At 42.8% G+C, this 24,370-nt stretch overlaps 3 protein-coding genes across 7 annotated transcripts; 1 reads left to right on the forward strand and 2 right to left on the reverse strand.

Moving 5' to 3' along the window:
* Positions 1-392: 392 nt before the first annotated feature.
* On the reverse strand, positions 393-10,934 carry Tsfm (Ts translation elongation factor, mitochondrial). Of its 2 annotated transcripts, XM_046466751.2 has the most exons (6): positions 10,795-10,934; positions 10,363-10,536; positions 9,519-9,647; positions 8,643-8,765; positions 2,871-2,958; positions 393-979 (listed from the first exon to the last, which is right to left on the reverse strand). In XM_046466751.2, the coding sequence occupies exons 1-6, from the start codon at positions 10,849-10,851 to the stop codon at positions 573-575; spliced, it is 978 nt and encodes a 325-aa protein (XP_046322707.1). In that variant the 5' UTR covers positions 10,852-10,934; the 3' UTR covers positions 393-572. The 2 variants fall into 2 exon arrangements, with proteins under 2 accessions (XP_046322707.1, XP_058442093.1); XM_058586110.1 differs by lacking the exons at positions 393-979; positions 2,871-2,958 and adding an exon at positions 2,974-3,526.
* Eef1akmt3 (EEF1A lysine methyltransferase 3) lies at positions 10,857-20,571 on the reverse strand. 3 transcript variants are annotated; one of them, XM_058586112.1, is made up of 4 exons: positions 20,395-20,571; positions 20,166-20,277; positions 13,237-13,328; positions 10,857-10,965 (listed from the first exon to the last, which is right to left on the reverse strand). In XM_058586112.1, exons 1-4 carry the CDS (start codon positions 20,569-20,571, stop codon positions 10,867-10,869), a joined length of 480 nt encoding a protein of 159 aa, XP_058442095.1. In that variant the 3' UTR covers positions 10,857-10,866. The 3 variants fall into 3 exon arrangements, with proteins under 3 accessions (XP_058442095.1, XP_058442094.1, XP_046322712.1); XM_058586111.1 differs by having other exon boundaries at positions 10,857-10,968; XM_046466756.2 differs by lacking the exon at positions 10,857-10,965 and having other exon boundaries at positions 11,118-13,328.
* A 624-nt stretch (positions 20,572-21,195) lies between these two features.
* On the forward strand, positions 21,196-24,366 carry Mettl1 (methyltransferase 1, tRNA methylguanosine). Of its 2 annotated transcripts, none has more exons than XM_046466753.2 (6): positions 21,196-21,334; positions 22,011-22,174; positions 23,066-23,250; positions 23,340-23,453; positions 23,604-23,705; positions 23,854-24,366. In XM_046466753.2, the coding sequence occupies exons 1-6, from the start codon at positions 21,222-21,224 to the stop codon at positions 23,971-23,973; spliced, it is 798 nt and encodes a 265-aa protein (XP_046322709.1). In that variant the 5' UTR covers positions 21,196-21,221; the 3' UTR covers positions 23,974-24,366. The 2 variants fall into 2 exon arrangements, with proteins under 2 accessions (XP_046322709.1, XP_046322710.1); XM_046466754.2 differs by having other exon boundaries at positions 23,382-23,453.
* The last annotated feature ends 4 nt before the right edge of the window (positions 24,367-24,370 follow it).

A 24,370-nucleotide genomic window follows, 5' to 3' on the forward strand; every position in this document is an offset into this window, starting at 1 on the left:
GGGAGACTGAGGCAGGAGGATAGCGAGTTCAAAGCCAGCAATGGCAAGGCATTAAGCAACTCAGTAGACACTGTCTCTAAATAAAATACAAAAAAAAATAGGGCTGGGGATGTGGCTCACTGGTCAAGTGCCCTGAATTCAATCCCAATACCCCCCAAAATAAAATAATAAACAGCTAAACCCAGCAGGGAGTGGTGGCACACGCCTGATCCCAGTGGTTCAGAAGATGGATCACAAGTTTAAGGCCAGCCTTAGCAATTTAGCAAGACTTTAAGCAACTTAGACCTTGTCTCAAAATTAAAAAAAAAAAAAAAAGGGCTGGGGATGTGGCCCAGTGGTTAAGTGTTCCTGGGTCCAATCCCCCAAGTATTATGCAAACAAGGAAAATCCAGTAGCATGCAAACAAGGAAAAAATATTTTATTTATTAACTTTACCCCATGAACTATATAATTTCATTAAAAATTCAGTTGACAAATTCTGGGTTTAAAGAGGCTTGGGCAATTTCTTCTTTTTGCTATGATGTCCAGAAATAAAAATAAACATTTTCTCCTAAGCCAAAAGTGTCTAGAACCTATTCAGCCTCTGTTGCCTCTTCAAGTTCTCCACATTCAAACCGCACAAAGTCTACTACAGAAACCCCATGGGGCTGCACGTACTGTCCCAATGTGATGGAGGGATCCAGCAAGTATGGTTGGGACAGCATCTTGGTCTCTGCCTCTCCCCCAGGTTCATCATCCAGGGAGCCAACAGAGAGAGGAGCCATGCCCACCACATGCTGCCCAAGGCGGCGGCCAAGGTCTTCAAGGTTTGCTTTCTGTTCAGATGTCTCACAGATGACCAGGGCCCCATACTTCCCCAGCACCAGGTTGTGGAGCGAGGGACTGTGCATTGCTCCATGGACATAAGAGCCAACGTAGAACCCAGATGGCACCTTCACCCACGCAGCTCGTTTAAGAGTCATGTTTTCTCCAAGTTTCCCTATTAAAAACAAACAAACAAACAAACAAACAAAAAACAACACATCACCAGAATATGATACCTGTGGTGATACTAATGTTTATGCACAAAGAGTCTAAATTTGGAAGGTGATCCTTCCTCAAAGATATATAATTTTCAGTTTTGTTTAAAGAGGAACAGGGGCATGGTAGGGGCGTACTTGAAGATGCATTATGTGATAGGTATTCTAGTATTTAAAACAGAGGCTATGGTGTCACAGACACAGGTCTTAGTTCTATCTCTTGCTAGCTATATGACCTTGGGCAAGAGACTTAACGACATACCCCTATTTACTAATTTATCAAGCCTTAGTTTCCTGGTCTATAAACCTTCAGGGTTATAGAGAGAAATAAATAAGGTGATATATGTAAAAGTATTTTATTATTGTAACTGGCACATAGTGAGCACTTAAAGGCTAGCTATTATTAATACATTAAACTTAGGTTTAGACTAGTGCTTAAGTAACCCACCCAACAGTACATGGCAGAGCTGGAATTAAAACTGAGATCTGGGCTGTGGATATAGTTCAGTTGGTAGAGTGCTTCCCACGTATGCACAAGGTCCTGGATTGAATCCCCAGCACCACAAAAAATCAAACAAACAAAAAAAAACACCTCAGATCTGACTCCAAAGCAAATAAGTGATTTTTCCCACTGAATTACCATCTCTACCCTATAACCATAACTGACATCAACAACTCCTCATCATTCACTGTATCAGGAAAAGGTCTACAACTAAAAGTCCCAAAAAATCCAAAAGCCATGTCATCTGATAGTTTTGACTTCCTCTCCTTAAAAACAAAAGGATGACATTATCAGAGTTATGAGAACCAAAAACAGATAGCAGTTTTCTCCTTTCTCTCAGATGCCATTCTCAGAAGTCCAAATAAACCAAAAAGTAGGAAGGAGCAGGAGGATAAACAAAGTGGTCTGGATAAATATGTCTGGATTAACCACAACTAAAGCTAAAAGTTATGAAAAGGGAAAATCCAGAAACCAAAACAAATTTTAAAATATCTTAAAACATCTACCCAATTGTTAATTCTCTGAAATTGACAAGGCTGATGCACCCAGTTCTTCCAGAATTTCTTAATAAGCCCTATTTCTTAATATGTAACAGTCTGCTGGTTTCTCATCTAGGACTCACTGGAATATCAAAAATACTATGATCTGATAAAAACAGAACTAACGTCTTGACTGGAAACTGCAGAGGAGCAGAAAAATCCCAGTAATTCCAATCCCAGCCCTCTTTCTTTCCTCCACTAAGGATACAGAAAACAAGCAAATCCCTGCTACTCCCACCATAATGATCTAGATTTGATTCCCAACATCAGTGAGCTCTAAAAGAACATACCTTTACAAATTCAGAACCAGATACCTTGAGATCAAATTCCTAAAAACAATGACCCTAAAAATTCCTAGAACTGTTTATAATGAAGAAAAACTTACCTTTGAAGTACTATTTTCCCTATGTTATATAAAGAGGTAGTCAATTGGAACTTAGCCACACTTTGTTTGGCTGGCACAATGATGAAAATAATTTTAGTTTGCAAACAGTTAAAAACTGAGATTTCTGCCTATAATTCTGAATTCTTTTAAGGAATCCAGTAATCACTGGAACTCCATTTACCCTAAAATATAACAGGTGGCTAGAGTTTGGTGCTAGTGCTAGCTTCAGCAGAGAAGCTCTTCAATTCAAACTGCCTATTGCTCCCTAACACCTAACACAACCTATTTCTTACATTCATATCATCTGGCTCCTGATGAAAGGCACAGGAGCTTGCAATTCTCCATGGAAATATTGGAGGAACAGCAAAGATACCAAAAGATCTAGTCATTAATTTCCAGTTTCCAGAATCCTTACAAATACTCACCTATTGCTAAGGCCAATTGATCCTTGAGAGAGTGTTCTCTGTCAGGCCCAGCTGGAAGTCCAGAAAGCTCAGAGGAATTCAGGAAGCCCTAAGTGCACAAGAAAACAAACATGAATCAGTTTTGCACTATTAAAATTATTAATAGGCACCAGGCAAGGTGCGCATACCTATAATCCCAGCAGCTTGAGAGGCTGAGGCAGGAGGATTGCAAGTTCAAAGCCAGCCTCAGCAAAAGCAACACACTAAGCAACTCAGTAAGACCCTGTCTCTAAATAAAATACAAAACAGGGTTGGGGATGTGGCTCAATGGTCTAGTGCCCCTGAATTCAATCATTGGTACCCCCCACCAAAAAAAATTATTAATAGGCAAAAATAGTCTATTTCTAAGAAAATGGTTAAGATAACTAAGCAGAAACAGATAATATTTTCATTAAGCCAAAAATGTTAAAAATTGATAACAGTTCAGGCGTGATGGCACATATCTGTAATCCCTTTTTTCGGCTTGGGAGGCGGAGGCAGGAGGATTGCGAGTTCAAAGTCAGCCTTAGCAACTTAGTGAGGCCCTGAGCAATGTAGAGAGGCCATGCTTCAAAATAAAAAATAAAAAGGAGGACTTGGGCTGTGGCTCAGTGGGTAAGTTCCCCTGGGTTCAATCCCTAGTACAAAAAAAAAAAAAAAAAAAAAGTTAACAGTCTTGTTTTTATGAATTATTTTATCACTATACTATCCCCAATTCCATTCCACTCCCATCCCCTAACCTAACTTCTTAAAATATAAATTACTAAAAACCAGGCACAATATTTTCACACAAACATTAAACCTAGGAGAATTACAAATTGTTGGTGGGAATACAAAATATTCCAAATCCAATGGAAGAAAATTAGATAATAATTAACAAAATTACATATATGTTTACCTTTTGACACTGCAGTTCAGTTTCTGACATTTTTCCCCCTTTTGGTACTGGGGATTGAATCCAAGAACACTTTACCACTGAGCTACATTTCCAGCCCTTTCTTAATTTTTTAGTTTTCAGACAGAGTCTGAGTTGCTGATGCTGGCCTCAAACTTGTGATGCTCCTGCCTCTTCCTCCTGAATACATGGGATTACAGGCATGTACTGCCATGCGTGGCTGTTTCTAGGAATTTTATGATACACTTAAAACTAGACATAAGGGTTAGGAATATAGCTCAGTTGGTAGAGTGCTTGCCTAGCAGGCACAAGTCTCTGGGTCAGCACCACCCCAGCACCACCAAAAAGAAAAAAAAAACCAAAATACCTAGATATAAGTACATATGTACAAGATTACTCATTAAGCAATTATTTCTAATCATGTGGGATTTTCTTTGTTTGTTTGTTTTTTGCAATATGTAGTACTGGGAATTAAACCTGGAGTGCTCTATTACTAAGCTACATTCTAAGCCCTTTTTATTTTTATTTCGAGACAAGGTCTCACTAAGTTGCCCAAGTTGACCTCAAACTAATGATCCTCCTGGCTCAGTCTGAATTACTGGGATTATAGGCATGTGCCACCACACCCAGCTCTAATCATAAAATTTTGAAATCAGAGCTAGGTCTGATGGTGCATGACTGTAATCCCAGCAACTTTGGTGGCTGAGGCAGGAGAATAGCAGATTCCAGGCCAATTCCATCAACTTCTCAAGGCCCTAAGCAACTTAGCAAGACCCTATCTCAAAAAGGGCAGGGATCTAGTTCAGTGGTAAAGCACTCTGGGTTTAGTCCCCAGTACCAAAAAGAAAAAAAGGAGTATTTTGGAATCAGCCTCAATGCCCACAGAAGAATTGGTTAAATAAACTATGGCATATCCATACAACAAACTGCTATGCAGTTGGAAAAAAAAAGAAACAGAAAGATCTCCAGAAGCTGCTATAGAGTATTTCTAGGATATATTATTAGTGATAAAAGCAGATTAAAAGTATATATAATTCCAGGATTACACTTATAATCCCAATGATTCAGGAGGCTGAGGCAGAAGGATCACAAATTCAAGGCCAAGACTAGGGATGTAACTGGGTGGTAGAGCACTTGCCTACCATGCATATGGCCCTGAGTTCAATTCCTAGCACTGCAAAAACAAACAAAAAAACAGGAAAACCAGTTCAAGGCCAGCTTCAGCAACTTAGAGAGGCCCTAAACAATCTAGCAAGACCCTGTCTCAAAATAATTTTTTAAAAAGCACCAGGGCTATAGCTCAGTGATAAAGTACCACTGGGTTCAATCCCCAAGTACCAATAAACAAATAAAAGTATACATAGATGGGCCTGGTGGTGCATGTCTGTAATCCCAGCAACTCGGGAGGCTAAAACAGAAGGATCACAAATTCAAGGTCAGCCTAAGCAACTTAGCAAGGCCCTCAGCAACCTAGTGAGAGCCTATCTCAGAATTAAAAATAAAAAGGGTTGAGCTCAGTGGTAAAGCACCCCTGGTTCAATCCCCAGTACCAAAAAAGGAAAGGATATATACACATTATATCATCATTGTAAGAAATATCTGTGGGGGGGGGAAATATATATATATATATATATATATATATATGCATGTGTGTGTACATATATATACACACATGTTTAACTTTGCAAAAAAAAAATACTGAAAGCATAACCATAACCCAGTGAAGTTGGTTATTTATAGGAATAATGAGAATTGGATAGAATGGGGAGTAGGACTTCTGGGTATACTTCTTTTCTTTAAATAATTTTAAGCTTTTGGAACTTTGTTAACGTTTTCCATAGTCAAAAATCAAATCAAATTAACAAAGATCTGGGATGAAAACAAAAACTGACTAAACAAACAGAAAACCCCAACTGTATTTCAAATGACTAACATAACCTCAAAGAATGGGGGAAGAGGACAACACTGTAGCACACACTTATAATCCCAGCTACTTGGGAAGCTAAGGCAGAAGGATCACAAGCTCCAGGCCAGCCTAGGCAACTTAGTGAAATTCTGTCTCAAAGGAGAATTTTTAAAAAGTTTGGGACATAGTTTGGTGGGTAGAACTTTCCTGGACACAATCCCTGGTACCACTAAACAAAAATCATGGGCTGGGGTTGTGGCTTAGTGGTAGAGCACTTGCCTAGCATGTGTGAGGCACTGGGTTCAATCCTCGACACCACATAAAGCAAAATAAAGATATTGTGTCCACCTAGAAAAGAAAAGGACTCCTTGGAGAAGTGGCCAATTCCATGGGTGGGGCAGGGAAATAAACTCAGAATATTTTGTTATGCCAAAAAGAAGGTAATACTCAGAAAATAATAAAGACATCTCAAAAAGACATTAAAGCCAGCTTGTACAGGTTTGACTTGCACTGGTCAAATTCATAGATTATTATAGCTCAGTGTAGAGAGCTTGCCAACCCCCAGTAATCAAAAAATAATTAAAATTAAAATAAGAATCCATGAGTCAATGTTGGTACTAAGTAAATCATTAAATAAGGGAAAAGGGGGAAATTCTAATGGTAGAATGCAACTAATTAGTGCATACAGAAGAAATTATAAAAGAAAAATAACCATTAAATGACCATTGTAGTAAAAACTGATCCTGGCAAGAATAATCAATGAATGCTAAAACTAGCATTATCCAAAAGTCTTCTGAGGAACAATTGAGTCTCAAAGAATCTCTCATACACATTATTTGTCAATTAAAAAGAGGAATGTGGCAACTACAGTGGAGAAATCTGGCAAATACTACCTTAACCAAGGGATCAAAGTTAACATCACCAATAATGAACCCAACAGTCACTATGTGCCTTGTCATGTGATGATCTGAAAAAAATACTATTTGATATTCCTACAAAAAGGAACGATAATATGTATATAAAGAGATAAAGCAAATGCAGTAAAATACTAACAAATGGTGTATCTGAACAAAGAGTACACTGGAATTTATTGCAGAACACTGGCAACTTTTATACAAGTTTGAATTTTTTCAAAATACAAATTAAAAAAAAAAATTAGACCAAAAGAAAAAAATAGATATAGAATTTAGGGGGACGCCCATGGTTAGTGGTGCACACCTGTAACGCTAGCAAACTTGAGAGGCTAAAGTAGGAGGATCCCAAGTTGGAGGCCAGCCTTGGGAACTTAGTGAGATCCTCAGCAACTTAGCAAAACTCTATCTCAAAATAAAAAGTAAAAAGACTAGAGATGAAGTTCAGTGTTAAAGCATCCCTGGGTCAATCTCCAGTACCGCCTTCAAAAATAAAAAGAATTCATGGGGATGGACGTACAGCTCATAGCATAGCTCAGTGGTAGAGCACATGCCTAGTATTTGTGAGATCCTGGATTTGATCCCTAAGCACTTGTGTCTCTAAAAAGGATGAGAATTTATACTCCAAGTGATCCATCTATGCATACAATTGGAAAAAAAAAAAAAAAAGAGTGTTGTTAGCCAGGCACAGTAGCACACGCCTATAATCCTACCTACTTGGGAGTCTGAGGCAGGAGGATCTAGTCCAAGGCCAGCCTTAGCAACTTAGCAAGACCCTGTCTCAAAACGTAAAAAAGTTAAAAAAAAAAAAAAAAAGCTGGAGATATAGCTCAGTTGTAGAACACCCCTGGATTCAATCCTAGTATGAAAAAAAAAAAAAAAGGTGGTGGGGACCACTTACCCTTTATAATGTCCTGGGTTCAATCCCCAGCACCCAAATAATAATAAATGCAACACAGTTTTCATATAATATACATTTTTTTTTGGTACCAGGGATTGAACCCAGAGGTGTTTAACCACTAAGCCACATCTCTAGCCCTTTTTTATTTATTTTGAGATAGGATCTCACTAAGTTGCTTAAGGCCTCACTAAGTTTCTGAGACAAGGTTTGAATTTATGATCATCTTGTTTCAGCCTCCTGAGCCACTGGATTACAGGTATGCATCACTAAGACTGGCTAAATGACATTTTTTTTTTTTTGGTGGTGCTGACGATTGAACCCAGGGCCTTGTGCCTGCAAGGCAAGCACTCTACCAACTGAGCTATATCTTCAGCCCAAATAGGACTTTTTAATTAGTGCTGTAACAATTAATATTTACCACACAATCTCAAGAGAAGGAAAAATAAGAAAGAAATGATAATGAACACACAAAAAAATGTAATTGAATGGTTGGGTCATTTTTGTCTTGATAATAATACTGAATCAAAGGCAGACTGATTAATTCATTCCTTTACCCGTCTATGAATCAGAATATGCTTACTCTCCCAAATTGTGCTTCTTCCAATCTCCCCACTTGGAAACACTTTCCTCAGGGCATTCCAGATTTCTGAATAGGAAGCCTCAGATGGTTTTGCTTAATTTGAGTGATCCCATCCAATGGACATTCATTCATTCATTCAACAAAGGTTTACTAAGCTCCAATTGAATGCTGCCCCCACTTCTCTTTCACCAAAGATATAGCAGTGAAAAAACAAATTCATGAAGCTTACATTCTATGGGGGGAGACAGACAATATATAAGTAGATAAATGTAACATATGGGCACTATAATAAAAAAATTTTAAATAAGGCAGATAAGGAGAAAGAAAAACAAAAGGGAAATACACCTCCCCCAAAGAGATAACATATAAGCAGCAATGTGAAGCAAGAGAGTGAAATCAGAGAGTTTGGGGTAGTGGGGGTAAAAAAACAGAAAAACAGCAGGGGCTGGAGGATTAGTACAGTGGTAGAGCACATACTTAGCATGCACAAGACCCTAAATTCCATCCCCAACACCAAAACAGGAACAAATGCAGCATGCTGAAGACAACCTCCAAACTCACTTTACTGTACGTGGAGAGTTGATCCTTTAGGCTCTGACAATGCAACATGGTTCCCAGGGCTACCTGCTGGACCAACTGTTGAAATTTTAAATTTCTGGAAACAAAATCTGTCTCACAGTTTACCTGTAAGGATAAATGATGTTGTATAAATTGTTTACTGATTGTTTCTAAAAGTGCCCTAAGGTTGTGCAGTAAACCAAGATGTTGATAGAATCAGCTTCAGACTCAACAAAAATAAATGACTCCAGAGTTTTAAAGCTTCAGTTCCTCTTTTGCTTGAGGCCAGAAACTAATGAAGTGATTCTTTCTGTTCCAATGAATTAGCACGAACATACACATTCAGAGGGGGTTCCATATGTTGTGAAGGGCTCACTACAAGTTGACCACTTGCCTATGGCTGCACACCATAAACACCTCATTTCTCCAGCCTCCTTCAATTCCAAACCACATTTGCTATCACCCTGCTTATCCCCTTCTCTTACTCTAAACTAATTACACCTACTTCTTTTCACTAGGTAAGGCCCCCAAACCTCCTCTAAAACAGATACTCTCTACTATCAACTAATTAATATAGTTACTACTTTAAAATATAAATTTTCAGGAAATAATGACAAGGTACAGACTGCACTAGACTCACAGTTAGGACTAATATTCTAGACTAATATTCTAGAATATTAGGACTAATATTCTAGACCACACCTGTGCATTTCTATACTTAAATGAGTCCATAGCTAATAACTAAGGTCTCTAAAGTTTAATTCCAACTACCCTTTATGATTCTCAAACAAGTTTCTTATTTTAGAATGCAAAAGGTCAACTATAAGCCTTACACTGAAGGACCATCTATTCTTGATATGTGAAATTCCAACAACTTACCTCTACTAATACAGTAGTATTTCCTTCTTGCAGCAGCCCAATCAGTCCTTCTTTAGTCTTTCTCCCACTGAGCTTGGTAGCTTTGCTCCAGCCCTCCTTCTGGGCCTGCTTGTGAAGCCAGATCTCTGCCTATAAATTGGAAAGAAGAAGGGCAGATGATGAAGTCACAGAATTTATACTGAATGATGTTCTAAAATATGTTCAAGTTCCCTGATGCTTTCTGCTTCCCCTAAATTCTATAATTCTAGTGGCAGTACACCACTAAATGCTGAGTATAGATTGCAGAAACTGGTGCTCTGGACAACTTTAATCTTCACAACAACCCTATGGAGGAAATGGTATTATTTTCATTATATAGACAAGAATGACTCAACTATGGGGGCTGTGCCAGTGACTCAGTGATAGAGTGCTCATCTAGCATGCTTGAGGCATTGAGTTCGATCCTCAGCACCACATAAATGTAAAATAAAGACATTGTGTCCATTTAAAAAACTAAAAATTGAATATTTTTTAAAAGAATGATTCAACAATGAAAGATTAATTTAAATGTCCACAAAGTATTGATGTGAAGGCACCATAATTTGAGTCCTAGAGGGTCTGACTCCTGAGTGCACACAGGTCCCTGCGGCAGAAAACACCAAGCAGTTTCGCATGATATAGGGTTCGTTAACCCTGGGTCAATTTCTCCCCACTAACACAGGCTGAGGTGGTTGTTTAAGCCAGAATTCCATCTAGGTTTCTGCCGTTATGGGCCACTGGTCATCAGGTCTCACCTACGCTCCCCAGTATCACCTCTCCAGACTAAAGTTGGACCCTAGTACCCTACACTGCATCCCCTTCCAACCTTTTTGAGATCTCCACCACAAGTTTCCAGAGCTTTCTTGCAATTTACAAAGGAGTAGCCTGTTTTCTGCCGCAGCTTCATAAGGAGCTCCTTGCTGGAAGAAGAGGCAGACAACCAGGACGCAGCGTGAATGGTGTGCCATGGCTGGGGCGACTGAAGCTGAAGGGACCCGGCCTGGAGAGGGTAAGAAGACAGGGATGAGAAGCCAGAAGCAGCTAAGAGACGGGGAGGGGAGCACTTCAGCTCCGAGGCAGCCTTAGGGCTGGGGAGACGAGGACAGGGCAGCGACTGAAGCTGGACACAGAAGAGTCAATGCCAATGGAGGAGGTGGAACCGAGTTGAATGCGGGTCGGGATAAGGGAAGGGGTGCGCTCGGGACGCACAGGAAAACTACAAGGAAGGCAATGTGAGCATCGGGCCAGGTGTCCTCACCGGGAAACTCCCGGTCCGCACGTCCAGGAACAAGCGCAGCGACCGCAGCAGGGACATCTCGCCAGCTACGGCTCACTCCCGCCAGCTGACGTACGAGCCAAACGACCGACTACGACGTGGCGGGAGGGTCAAAATTCTTCCCCAGAACGTGGCAAACAAGAGTGGCTCCACCTGCTGGCAAGAGGAACACAGTCGCCTCCATTCAGCTTAAATTCATGGAGACAGCATAGATTCAGACACTTCACAGGGAGTTACCCGCGACAGGAAAAATAAGAAAAATCAAAGGATAAAGTTGTCACAAAATAATAATGTAAGACGAATGGTTGACACTTGTTTTTTCTTTTTTTATTTCCAATGTAGCTTCACATTCATTATCCACTTATGACTCAAGACAAACTCCCTGAGGCAGGTAGATGGGTAGAGTCCCTCCAATAAACTTAGCAAGTATTTGTTAAATCAGCAAAATATCTGTGGAACACTTGTGTGCCAGGAACTGTGCTAACCTTCGGGGAATTAGACATGAATAAACGAACCACAGCTCTACCCTCCCAGGAAATCCCACAGTGAGAAAACAAGGATAAGACAAATGTTCACACAAGTCAAAGTAAGGTCCCATAAGAGGTTAAAGGATCTCAGAGGGAAAAAATCGCATTCAAACAGGAGCTGAAAAGCTTTTTTTCAGGAAAGAGGCAAAAAGCAAGATTTTTTTGACAGGTAGCAATAGCCCTTCCAGGCAGGGAATCATCATAAAGATAGAAGAAGTCAGGAACTCTTATATGGATTTAGAGAACAAAGAGTAGACCTTTTACAATCTGGTCAGAGGCCCAATACGTGTAGGAAAAGAATGGAAAATGAAAGAGAGAGGTAATTTGGGATTAGATGGAAGTACTAAGCAGCTTGTTCTTGCTTCTACAAGCAGTGGAAGCTAATCAGAGCTGATTTGGAAGATTCCAAGTTTGCAGACTGGCTCCAAGGCGAGAGAAGGTGGCAGAGGGTCCAGAAGAGGTGACTATGTGCCTAAGCAATAAGAGATCCTGGACCAGAGAAGCTAGCATGAGAGGAGACAAAAACTGAAGCAAACACATTAGAAAAGAATGACTAATGGAGCTTAGAAAGGAAAACCAAAGGTGAGAAGAATCTAGCACTTAGTCCATGTTCTGCACTGCACTATGTTCTGATATCAGGAATCCAGCTCTGAAAAGGAAAAAGAAGCTATAGCCCAAAAGACAGCTCTGCTGCTTTTCCCCAGCTTCAGGATTGGGAGGACCTGACCCAGTTAGAGCCATGACCCTACCAGATTATTGTTGGGGTGTGAGGGGGTACTCCATAAATTTTAGATTTGGGGGTTTGGGGTTTTTTTTTAGTTGTAGATGGACACAATATCTTTCCTTATTTATATTTATGTGGTACTGAGTTTTGAACCCAGTGCCTCATGCATGCAAGGCAAATGATCTACCATTGAGCTATAAACCCAGTCCCAAAGATTTGGGGTTTTGTTTTTGGTACTGGGGCACTTTACCACTGAGCTACATCCCCAGCCCTTTCTATTTTTTATTATTTTTTAAAATTATTATTCTTTTTTTGGGTGTACCAGGGATTGAACTCAGAGGCACTGAGCCACATCCCCAGGCCTATTTTGTATTTTATTTAGAGACAGGGTCTCATTGAGTTGCTTAGTTCCTCGATTTTGCTGAGGCTGGCTTTGAACCTGCGATACCCCTGCCTCAGCCTCCCCAGTTGCTTGGATTACAGGCTTGCACCACCATGCCTGACTAGATCTTGGTTTTTTAAAAAGTCCATTCTGTATAAACAGGACTGGAAGTCATCCGTGACAGTCTCACTGCAGCCACTGTTCTCATATCTTATTTACCTTCTTTACTTCTAAATATCCCAGGGACCCTTCCAACCTCCTTTGTGCAAAACCCCTTTATGCTCTAAAAGCCAATCCTTCTAGGACTCCAGAATTCTTAGCAAACAAACACCTCCCTTCATCTGTTCAAGCATAACTGCGGGAACAAAGAAGGAAGGGGGAGAGAGACACCAAGGAAATCCTTTTTTTTTTTTTTTCGTTAGTCCTTGTGTTTGTGACTCTGGAGATACAGCTTTGGAGAAATGCAGTTCCTTTACTGGAATGGAATGACGTCAAGCAGGTCTTGGTTCCCTGTGCCTGGCCCTATAGATGTTGACATTCTTATCCTCATCCCGCTGGGCCAGCTCAAGTTGGAAGTGCTGGGGAAGAAGGTGCTGAAAGAAGTTCTCTGTCCCATGTTCCTCTCTCATCTTGGAGGCCAGGTAGATGGTGCCATGATGCCCACACAGATGTTGGAGGGTTCCCAGTAGCAGTGGGAAGGTGGGCTCCATGTACACGATATCAGCCCCCAGCACTATGTCATAGTCTCCAGGGAAGACATGCTGATCAATCCCCCAGGACAAGGCACAAACCTGGGCCCGGCCTCCGGCTGGCACGTTAGCCTGGACATTGCCCTTGATCTGCTCTAGGGCCACTGGCAGGTCAGTGATGGTAACATCCCCCCCTGAGAGAGAGCAAGGAGGAGAAATGCAAGTCAGAGGGACCAACCACCGGCTCCTGGTTGGAAGGTCCAGAGACCTCAATGCCTAGAGGGCAATGTCTTCACAGCCCAAAGTCCACACTTTGACTTTTAGTTGCCCTAACATCCATCTCATCGACTGCTATTCTCATTACTCCACATTCTACAACATCAACATTCCCTCTGAGCTAATCTTCAACCTCTCTGCCAAACACAACAATCAGATGTCAGCAGAAGCCTGGGCACAACTGAGCTGGAGACGGGCTATGCACCCACCCCCACTGACACAAGCCTGCCTTCAGGGATCTGGAAAGCTTCCCAGAAGACATGACCTCAGCTGAGTTCTAAAGGGCAAGCAGGAGTTAGTCAGGTGTTGCTTTTCAAGCAGAGGATAGTGAGTATGAAGGCCTGGCAAGAGAAAAGTATGACATGTTCAAAGAAGGCTGTAACTTAAAGGTTGTAGAACAGAAAAGTGTCAAGACATGAGAAAAGAGGACCATAACATGCTAAGGAGATTCAAGTTTCATAGAGGGCAATAGGATTTAAGATGAGAAGCAGGGCTGGGCATGGGGGTGCACACCTGTAACCTCAGCGGCTTGGGAGGTTGAGGCAGAAGGATCGAAAGTTCAAAGCTAGCCTAAGCAACTTAGCAAGACCCTGTCTCTGAATAAAAATATTTTTAAAGGGCTGGTGATGTGGCTCAGTGGTTAAGTGTCCCTAGGTTCAATCCCCAGTACCAAAAAAAAAAAAAAGCAGGGTGAAGACCAGATTAGCATTTCAGAAAGCATTCATGCAATAAATTGAGCACCCAGAAGTGCTAAGGATACAGTGGTGAGCAAAACAAAACCTCAGCTTTCCTTGAGTTTTATTCTAGAGGTAGAAATGCACTATGTACTGCAAAATTAACTATTTAACTATAAATTAAAAATCATTATTTAACTATAATCATGATGAGTATTATGGAAAGAGATGTAGGAAGTACTAAGGATGCATTTATTCATTTTTATCATGTGCTTATATGCCAGGTGTTGAGACTACAGCAGTGAACCAGCCAGACAAGTGTCCCCTCCCTATGGAGCTTACAGTCTAGTAGCAAGAAACAGATGACAACAATTAAAAAAAAAGGAAATGCAATATACCATATGTCAAATGGTAATAAGTGTTATGGTGAAATGTCAAGCAAGAAAAGAAATAAGAAATGCTTAAGGGTCAGGACAGGGAGTGTTATTTTAAATTGGATAATTGGGGAAAGTCTCCATAAGCAGGTTATGTTTGGGCAAAGACCTGAAGGCAGCATAAAGCAAATCACGTGGATCTCTCAGGCTAAAGTCTACCAAGTGACAGAACAGCGAGCAAAAAGACCTTGACGTAGGACTCTGCTGCCTGATTCGAGTGAGGAACAGCGTGTCAATAGCTAGAGCAGAGAGTAAAGGGGACAATAGTAGGCACTGGATCATAGTAAGGGTCTTATAAGAAGATTGAGAAATCTGGCTCTCAAATTTCTGGGATACTGTGGAAGAATTTTAAATGGAAGAAAGGCATAAACTGATTTAATGTTTTAAGAGATGCATTTTGGTTGCTGCAATTAGAGGGCATTGGGGGATTTGAACCTGGGGTACTTTACCACTGATCTACATCCCCATCCCATTTTATTTTTTATTTTGAGACAAGTCTTGCTAAGTTGCTCAGGCTGGCCTCAAACTTAGTCCTCAAATTTAATCCTCCTGCTTTGGTCTCCCAAGTTGCTGGGATTACAGTCATGTACCATCAAATGTATTTTTAATATATTCAAATATCAAAAGAATATATTTCTGAATATATTTTGGAGATAGAGTCCACAGTATTTGCCAACAGATTGAATATGAAATATGACAGAGAAAGAGGGAAAGTTCGGATAGTTTTCAGACATTTGACCTAACTAGAAAACCAAATTGCCATTCATCTGAACAAGCAGTGCTACAGCAGGTGGTATGAATAGGAAATTACAATGTTGTTTCTGGACACTGCATAAAGATAGAGTAGATAGTCACAAACATGAAAAGGACATTCAAAGCCACAAAGTGTTGAGAGTGCTCAGGAGGGAATGTAGTCAGAAAAAAGAAAAGGTCAAAAGATTACTACCTGAGCTCTGGGGCACTCAAATTTTTAGTTGCGAAGATGAATAGGCACTGACAAAAGAGAAGGGAAAAGTGTGCCAGTGAGGCAGGCAGAAACAGGTGTGGCACTCCAGAAAACAAAGAAAGTTTCAAGGAGGAAGTGGCAATGTCAAATGCAGAGTCGACTGAGGTGGGCTGAGAACAGACTCCTGGGTTTAACAACACAAAGTTGAAAGGGAAGCTCATAACCTTAACTAGAGCCATTGGAGTGAAAGGCATGGTGCAGTCTGAATTGGAATGGATGGAGAAAAAACATAGAAGGAGAAGAAGCAGAGACAGTGGACAATAACTCTTTTGAGGAATTTTTTTTTAAAGCAGAGCAGAAAAAATGGCTTGGTATCTGGAGGAAGCTGTAGGATCAGAGTATTTTTTTCTGAGATAGGAGAAATTACAGTATATTTATGTATGTATGTGTATATAATAACATAAAATATGTGTAGACAGTAGACATAATTATACATAGACATAATCACATATAGAGAGAGGGGAGGAGAATAAAACCCAAAGAGAAGGAAAAATCAACAATACAGAAGATGCTTGGGGGCTGTTGCTGGAACGGTGTCTTTGAGCTGGTGGGAAAATTTAGAATCTTTAGACAAATGGAGGGTTTGACTATAGCTAGCACAGTGTGTTGATCCATGATAACAAGGCAAAAGGCAGCCAGGTGTGGTGGTGGACACCTGTAATTTCAGCCACTTGGGAGCCTGATGCAGAAGGATCACAAGTTTAAGGCCAGCCTCAGCAACTCAGTGAGACCCTGTCTCAAAATAAAATAAAAAGGGCTGAGGGTATAGTTCATTGGTAGAGGGTCCCTGAGTTCTAGCCCTAATACCACCAAAAACAACAACAAAGCAGAAGGCAATGTATCAGACTCAGACATAGAGAATAGATGTTGCAACAGGAACATGTGGACATTTTTTGAGAAAATACAAGCAATCAGGAGATGGGAAACAAAGTCATCAGCTGAGGGTGATGATAGTGGAAGAGGCACTCACAGTTTTGAAGAACAAGAAGGGAAGAAACAGATGTTTAAGGGAGTGGAAGAATAAGCAGAAAAGGGGAAGTGTAACAGACTAGCATTTAAGACCCACCTGTCAGTGATAGCAAATTTAAAATGAGACCAATGAGTACAGATGGATATGTACTAGAAAGGCCTAAACTGGCCTGGGGTGGAATTATCAAAGAAGCTTTTCCTTGGAAGTGATAGTTGAGCTGAGCAATGAGGAATGCATATGCATTAACCAGGTAGCAAAAGGGTTTCAGACAGAAAGTGCAGCCTGTGTAAAGTCCCCAAGGAAGGGAACATCAAAGTAGGTTTGTGGAACCAACAAAAGGGCAATAGCATAAAGAGGACAGGAGGGAAAGAGAGAAACAAAAAGAAGTTGAGAGCTAGGTGCACATCTGTAATCCCAGCTCTCAGGAGGCTAAGGCAGAAGGATCACAAGTTCAAGGCCCTGTCTCAAAATAAAATAAGAGTTGGAGATTTAGCTCAGTGGTAGAACTCTTGTTCAGTACATGCAAAGCCCTGGATTCAATCACTAGTACCTCCCTGCTGAAAAAAGAAAAAAAATATGAAGAAAAAAGAGGAAGAAAGAAAAAGGCTAGAGAGAGAGGTAAGGCATCGGAGGCCATACTAAACGTATTTGTTCTATCCTGAAAACAAAAAGAACCCACTAAAAGTTTTGGCATGGGGTGGGGTGTGATTACATCTGCATTTTTTTGGTATTGGGGACTGAACTCAGGGACACTTTGTTAGAGTCTGTAAACAAGTCAAAAATAACACCTGGCATTTTGCCAGGGGAATGTTAGAGTTTGTAAACAAGTCTGGATGGTACCTGGCAAAATGCCAGAGGGAGTGGTTTGAGAAGTAACAAAAGCGAGCCATTAAGTGTGGAGATTCCTTATTGGTTGACTGATGTATCTAGTTTATGCTAATTAGATAAGCTGTGTGGAATGTATAAATACTGCTCCTGTCCTGCAATAAACGGCTCCTACTCCTGCTGTATCAACGTTCACAAGTTGTTCGTCACCCCCCGGTTATTTTGCTGCAGCCGGACTGCGGCACACTTGACCACTGAGCCACCTCCCTAGCCCTATTTTGTATTTTATTTAGAGACAGGGTCTCACTGAGTTGTTTAGTGCCTTGCTTTTGCTGAGGCTGGCTTTGAACTCATGATACTCCTGCCTCAGCCTCCCAGACTGCTGGGATTACAGGCATGCACCACGGTGCCCAGTTCCACATTTGCATTTTGAAAGTCATTCTGACTGCTGAGTGGAGTGGGCAGAAGTCTAAGTAGGGGCAAAAAGTCAAGGTAGGAAGACTAGTATGACTATGTTGCAGTCCAAACAAGTGGTGATGGTGGCTTGGACTGGGAAGCTATCAGTGGATATGACAATACATGAAAAAATCCAGGAGATTTTTCAGGAGATAAAATCAATAGGACTTGAATAATGATATAGGGGTGATAAACAATGACATGTGAAAGGTGATGTCTAGGTACATTGGGTGGATGGTGGTTTGATTCACCAAAATGAGGAAGCCTGAGGGAGGATCACAGAATCTAGGTTGGGTATGCCAAACTTTCGCATAGGGAAGCATGAAGGCTCTTGTGAAAAACCAGGCAAGAAATGGTAATGGCCTGAACTCAACATGGTGGGAAGTAGAGCAGACAACTGTGGAAGAGCTAAGGACATATAATGCAAGGACTGGCTGATTACCAGGAATTCGAGGGAAAGGGAAAGAGACAAAATGACACTCATAGCTGGGTGTGGTGGCATACACTTGTAATCCCAGTGGCAACGAAGACTGAGGCAGGAGGATTGTAAATTTAAGGCCAGACTCATCAATTTAGAGAGGCCCTAGCAATTTAGTAAGACCTGCTCTCAAGATAAAAAAATAAAAAATATATATATAAATATATATATTTATATTTATTTATTGATTATTATGTAGTGCTGAGGATCGAACCTGGGGCCTCGCGCATGCTATGCTGAGCCACAATCCCAGCCCAAAAAGCATCCATATAATGGGAACACTTACCTTCACTTGCTACCAGACTAGCTTCTTTTCCTTTGCTCCCTGTTAAGTTGCCAAGTTAGAAATCTGAGTGTTATCTATCTTTCCATCTATTTATCTATATCTTCTATCTATCTCTCTTTTCTTGGTATGGGAGATTGTACCCAGAGGCACTTAACCACTGAGCCACATCCTCAGTCCTTTTTTGTATTTTATTTAGAGACAGGAGTTGCTTAGGGCCTCACTAAATTGCTCAAGCTGATCTTTAACTTGCAATCCTGCCTCAGCTTCCCAGTCACTGGGAAGTCACTGGGATTACAGGCATGTACCACTGCTCCCTGCAGTTTCTATCTTTTTGCTTTCTGTGATTTCATGGGGGATTTGTCAATTAAAATTCCCTTTGGCATTTGGGAGGCTGAGGCAGGAGGATTGCAAATTCAAGGCTAGCCTCAGCAAGGCCCTAAGCAACTCAGTGAGACCCTGCCTCAAAATAAAAAATAAAAAAGGGCCAGGGATGTAGCTCAGTGGTTAAGTGCCCCTGGGTTCAACCCCTGATACCACTCCAAAAAAAAAAAAGTTTTTAGATAATTGCTTTCAGTGTAGGCTTTTCTGTTCCTTAGATTATAAGAGACTTTTGTTTTTGGTTTTTGGTTCTTGATACAAGCAAACTTTTCCTTACCCTTTCCTTTTCCAAGTCTGCCATGCTTAATTCCTACCCCCACTTCCCAAAAACCCAAGGAATCTAACATATATTAATACATCATGAAGTCTAAAGCAGTCACAAGGTTTAATACCCACAGGTCACTTTTCTACATGATACCCCCACATATGCATTTTGACAGAAGACCACCTCCAAGCCAAAGAGGATTTTTTTTTTTTTTTTTTTGGTCTTGTTTTTGTAATGGAGATTTAACTCAGGGGTGCTTTATTACTAAACCACATCCCCAGCCCTTTTTATTTTTATTTTTTGAGATAAGGTCTGGCTAAGTTGCTTAGGGCTTTGCTAAATTGCTAAGGCTGGCCTTACACTTGCAATCCTTCTGTCTCAGCCTCCCCAGTCACTGGGATTATAGTCATGGGCCACTATGCCATGCCCAAAGGGGATTTTAATTGACAAACTCCCGCATGAAATCACAGAGAGCAAAAAGATAGAAACTATCTGGATTGGTGGCACATATCTGTTACCCCAATGACTAGGGAGGCTGAGTCAGGAGGACTGCAAATTCAAGGTCAGCCTCAACAATTGAGCGAGGCCCTAAGCAACTTTAGCAAGACCATGTCTCAGAATTCAAGATAAAAAACAGAAAGGATTGAGGATGTGACTCAGTGATTAAGCACTCCTGGGTTCAATCACTGATACGCCTCCCCACCACCACCACCACCAAAAGTAGAAACTACTTCTACAAGACCTGCCCAATTTTTATTTCTTGCCCTCAAATCAACCATCCTGGGTGCTCTGACAGCTAATTAGCGCTTTCTGTCACAGAAGAAGGCGGCAGGGGTGTGGGTGGGGGTGTCGGGTGGGAGGTTGTTAAAGAGAGGGACTGGGCTGAACCCAAAGCACTGCCCTCTCCCAAGAGTCCACGGAGTAACAATTTCTCCACATTCCCGTTCCCCTAACCCCTCCCTCCGCAATGCCAGCTCACACACCCTGCAGCGCTGCCAAGATTCCCACGATGCCGGTCCCTGCGCCCAGTTCGATCACCTTCTTGCCTCGAAAATCGACATTTTGACTCTCGAAATAGTTGCACAAGCTCAGAGCCTATGAGGGGTGGGGGAGAAAAAAGAGAGTGGCAGAGATGACTCCATAGGGAAGACTAGGAATCGAGGGTCGGTGGTACCTCCCAGGGACCCTCAACTGGCATAGCCCTTTTCTCACCGAATCCCACACGCCTGCAGCCACCCCGAGTCGTGAACCAAAATTCTGCGTGATGTTCAGTACATGCCCACAGAAACAGAACCGGCTTTTCTCGGAGTAAGAGTCGGTAAAGAGGCCGACTTCGTGAGGGAACACTGACTCCGGCTCTGATTCAGGATCCCGGCGGCAGTTCGCCATCCGGCAAGAGAGTACCCCGGAGCCACCGCGGGTGCTCGGATCCCGGGTCCGTGGCGGAGTAGAGGTTGAGGGCCGCCCCCGCACCCCCGTCTCGGTTTCCCCGTGGCATCGAGCCCCGCCTCCCCGAGTCAGCACTCCTTTCTCCAGATGGACTTCCTGGAGGTGGAATGAGGAGCTGCCCCTCCTGCCTTGGTAACCTAGTACATACCCAACAGGACCTACTTAGGAACAGACAGATGTGTGTGTGTGTGTGTGTGTGTGTGTGTGTGTGTCTCCTCGCCAGAGGGCTCGGGATCTGGGAGAGGAAAGAGAAACGTGCTTGATTCCACTGTAGGAGGCGAGGCCCCCAGATCCCTCCTACCTGTGGGGTGCACAGGTACCTGCAGCCAGGAATGGTAGTCAGACCGTGCAGAAACAACCTAAGAGAAGAGGTTGGTGTCCGGACTGGCCTTTGCCAAACGGCTTAGAAACTAGCGGTGCGGAGGCCAGCTCCGGCACTCGACCCCTGAGCTCCTCCCAGCTCAGCCCAGTCGAATCTGCTCTTGGGTCTTTAAGGGGGCGGGACCTGCTTGCAGCATGCTTATGCGTCATTACCTTGCGCCTCGGCCTCGGTCTCCACGTGGATGCTGTGAAACCCGTGACCCGGCATCATGGCGGGAATCGAGACTGGAAACCCAGTGGGAGCTGAGGCCCCGCAGCCTCAGAAGCGCTACTACCGGCAACGCGCCCACTCCAACCCTATGGCGGACCACACGCTGCGCTAGTGAGGAGCCGGGCAGGGGGAGCGGAAAGAGGGCTGGAGCCTCCGAGCAGCCAGGGAGAGCAATTGTGCTGGGACTGTAGGGAGGATTGGGATGGACCCGGGAGAATCGACTGGGTGACGTCAGTTAGGGGGTGGATTGGAGAGATTTGGCTGAGGGCAGAGCTGGCCAGTTGGAAGGGGGCGTGGCGTCCTAGTAGCGGTGCCAAATCTGGGAAGAGAGTTACTGAAACTAGAGTTAAGAAGCAGGTTGTCGTTTCCATCTTTCACTTTTGTTTGCTGGGTTTAACAAAAACAAAACAAAAAACCACAAACATATACACAATCCTACACTCCTTATCTTACTCTCTCCTCGCAGAGCACACAAAATAGGAGGATCTCAGTGCCTTAGGCAGTCCCTAGGAGAAGGGGAACTTGTGTCCCAGAAATGAGAGCTGCCCAGTCAGAGTCATATCAACCCCAGAAGTGGAGATGGGCAGATCAACAATTGTGGGCCTCATAATGGGCCTGTGGTTCACACTGAGAGCGAGGGGGCTTTCCATTGTGCCTCCTAGGGTCTAGTGTTACAGAATTTTGAGAAATCCTCCTCTGTATACCTCCCACCCATACACATGCAATACCACTTCTGAAAAATTGTATAACCAATCTTCTTACATGTCTTATGTCTTCTTTCCAATAGCCCTGTGAAGCCAGAGGAGATGGACTGGTCTGAGCTATATCCAGAGTTCTTCGCCCCACTCACTCAAAATCAGAGCCATGATGACCCAAAGGATAAGAAAGAAAATCGAGCTCAGGCCCAAGTGGAATTTGCAGACATAGGCTGTGGCTATGGTGGCCTGTTAGGTAACACTGGCTCTTTCTCTGGAGTGAGGAGGGGCCTAGGTTTTGCTACCTCAGCAGGTTTGATGGGGGCTACAGGTGACCTTTCCCCTTAAGACATTGGTGACATCAGTGTGGAAAGCCTCCCACCTCCCTTCTACTGTGGATGTGTGGCCTTTGCCTTGGAGAAGGGAGGGGGTTGCCTCAAATTCCTCTTAGAACCTCATTTGTTCTGTCTGGCCTCAGTCCCTACATGAGCCCCATTTTGCCTGCCAGGTGCTGGGTCATTGAACCGGTCAGCACAAGCGTCAGAGATTAGCTGCTGTGGTCAGTGATCCTGAACTGTCTTTCTTAGGGATTCCACCACTTTCCCTAACCCCCACCACACCTTCAACTAGTCACATTTTTTCTTCTCCACTCTTATGTTTTTGGGTTCCTATTATACTGTCTGTGTTGTTTCAGGTATGCATATCAAGCCACTTCCCTAGTTTTAGATCTTCCCATACAGATAACAGCCTGATAGGGAGAAGAACATGGTACTTAGAGGTAGAAAACCTTGGTTTAAGTTCCAGCTCTACCCCTTGTTAGCTCTATGATCTTGAACATTTCTGGCCCTTAGAGTCCTCATCTTCTCAGTCTACCGTAGAATCTTATAGAAATTAAATAAGACCATGTATGAAATCACTGTGAAAATTGTAAAGGAAATTGTATATGTAACTCAGCCTTCCCATTGTAATCCTGGTGACAATTTTTGTATCTCCCCCAACTCATCCCCAGCAGAGAATAATTCATATAGGTATATCATACCCATTCCTGATTTTGGTAGTTGCAGATTGAGTCCTCCTTTCTTGTGTTGACCCCTTTGAATTTCCACAAGTATGAGGTTGATGATCCCATTGCTATTTCTGTTTCCAGTGGAACTATCACCACTGTTTCCAGACACTCTGATTCTGGGTCTGGAGATACGTGTGAAGGTCTCAGACTATGTACAAGACCGGATTCGGGCACTTCGCACAGCCCCTGGAGGTGGCTTCCAGAACATTGCCTGTCTCCGTAGTAATGCCATGAAGCACCTTCCTAACTTCTTCCGCAAAGGCCAGGTGGGGAGGGGACCTGGTGGGTTAGGCTGGTAAGCAGGCCAGGCCTAGAGGCCAGGTCTCAACCTTGTTGGTGCCTATCTGTCTCACAGTTGACAAAGATGTTCTTCCTCTTTCCTGATCCACACTTCAAGCGAACAAAGCACAAGTGGCGAATCATCAGTCCCACACTGCTGGCAGAATATGCCTATGTACTAAGAGTTGGGGTGAGTTGGGAAGGAGGAGGGGTGAGTGGCTTACTTGGAATCTTCACTAAGAATTAGTTGGAAATGTATTTAGGAACTTCCATCATCACTCCCATCATTTTGCTTCTCAGTTGCATACAGCCCTTACCTAGGCTGATTTTGCCTATGCAGGGGCTGGTATATACCATAACTGATGTGCTGGAGCTACACCACTGGATGTGCACCCATTTTGAAGGGCACCCCTTGTTTGAGCGTGTGCCTCTGGAAGAGCTGGTAAGTAAAGGGCCTAGGGGAAATGTAAGGATGCAGGTCCTTTCCAGAGTGCTTCTGTACTCTTTGAACCAGGAGGATGGGATGGCAGTCTAGGGGTTGGGGAGTCTGAAAAGTGGGCAAGGACTTATTGGACTATTCCTTCTTCCAGAGTGAAGATCCCATTATAGGACATCTAGGCACCTCAACAGAGGAGGGAAAGAAAGTTCTACGTAATGGAGGAAAGAATTTCCCAGCTATCTTCCGAAGAATACAGGATCCTGCCCTCTAGGCATTGACCTCCAATTCTACCCTGCCTGGTTACTGACTGCCTACCCTACCTTAGCTGATCCCCATCTTCCAGGGACAGGAAAGAAGATCAGGCCTCTTCCAAAGAGATTGGGGCTTCCCACCTGAGCCTGGTGGGGCTGGGAGACTGCATTCTCTCCAAAAGTTGGGGAGGTGCTGGTGTTCACAACTACCCTTCTCACTTTCTCATTCCTCCAATGCCAGCAGAAAGCACAAGTAGATAACTGGGAAGGACAAAGGACCTTGGCCAGAGGAGACATTAGGAAGGGTGTGGGGTCTTGTCCTCCTGTAGTACTCCCTGCTCCTTGTGGGGACTCTCCTTATCTGGGATGCAGAATGCAATGTCCCACTGTCTAAACTCTCTACTCAACTCAAATCAT

Source organism: Marmota monax, unplaced genomic scaffold (assembly GCF_021218885.2).
Source record: "Marmota monax isolate L192 unplaced genomic scaffold, Marmota_monax_Labrador192_F-V1.1 WCK01_AAM20220418_F8-fsc00151, whole genome shotgun sequence".
NCBI lineage: Eukaryota > Metazoa > Chordata > Mammalia > Rodentia > Sciuridae > Marmota > Marmota monax.

Bases quoted from the DNA above. Each gene is read 5' to 3' on its own strand.
- Eef1akmt3 (XM_046466756.2), bottom strand. From the start codon at position 20,571: ATGGCGAACTGCCGCCGGGATCCTGAATCAGAGCCGGAGTCAGTGTTC. The intron at 20,278-20,394 runs GTGAGAAAAGGG...CACCCCTCATAG, and splicing joins CTGCAGGCGTGTGGGATTCG to GCTCTGAGCTTGTGCAACTA. The intron at 13,329-20,165 runs GTGTGTGAGCTG...GCTCTCTCTCAG, and splicing joins AATCTTGGCAGCGCTGCAGG to GGGGGGATGTTACCATCACT.
- Mettl1 (XM_046466753.2), top strand. From the start codon at position 21,222: ATGGCGGGAATCGAGACTGGAAACCCAGTGGGAGCTGAGGCCCCGCAG. The intron at 21,335-22,010 runs GTGAGGAGCCGG...TCTTTCCAATAG, and splicing joins GCGGACCACACGCTGCGCTA to CCCTGTGAAGCCAGAGGAGA. The intron at 22,175-23,065 runs GTAACACTGGCT...TTCTGTTTCCAG, and splicing joins TGGCTATGGTGGCCTGTTAG to TGGAACTATCACCACTGTTT.
- Tsfm (XM_046466751.2), bottom strand. From the start codon at position 10,851: ATGTCCCTGCTGCGGTCGCTGCGCTTGTTCCTGGACGTGCGGACCGGG. The intron at 10,537-10,794 runs GTGAGGACACCT...TACCCTCTCCAG, and splicing joins TGCGGACCGGGAGTTTCCCG to GCCGGGTCCCTTCAGCTTCA. The intron at 9,648-10,362 runs GTTGGAAGGGGA...TCCAATTTATAG, and splicing joins GTGGTGGAGATCTCAAAAAG to GCAGAGATCTGGCTTCACAA.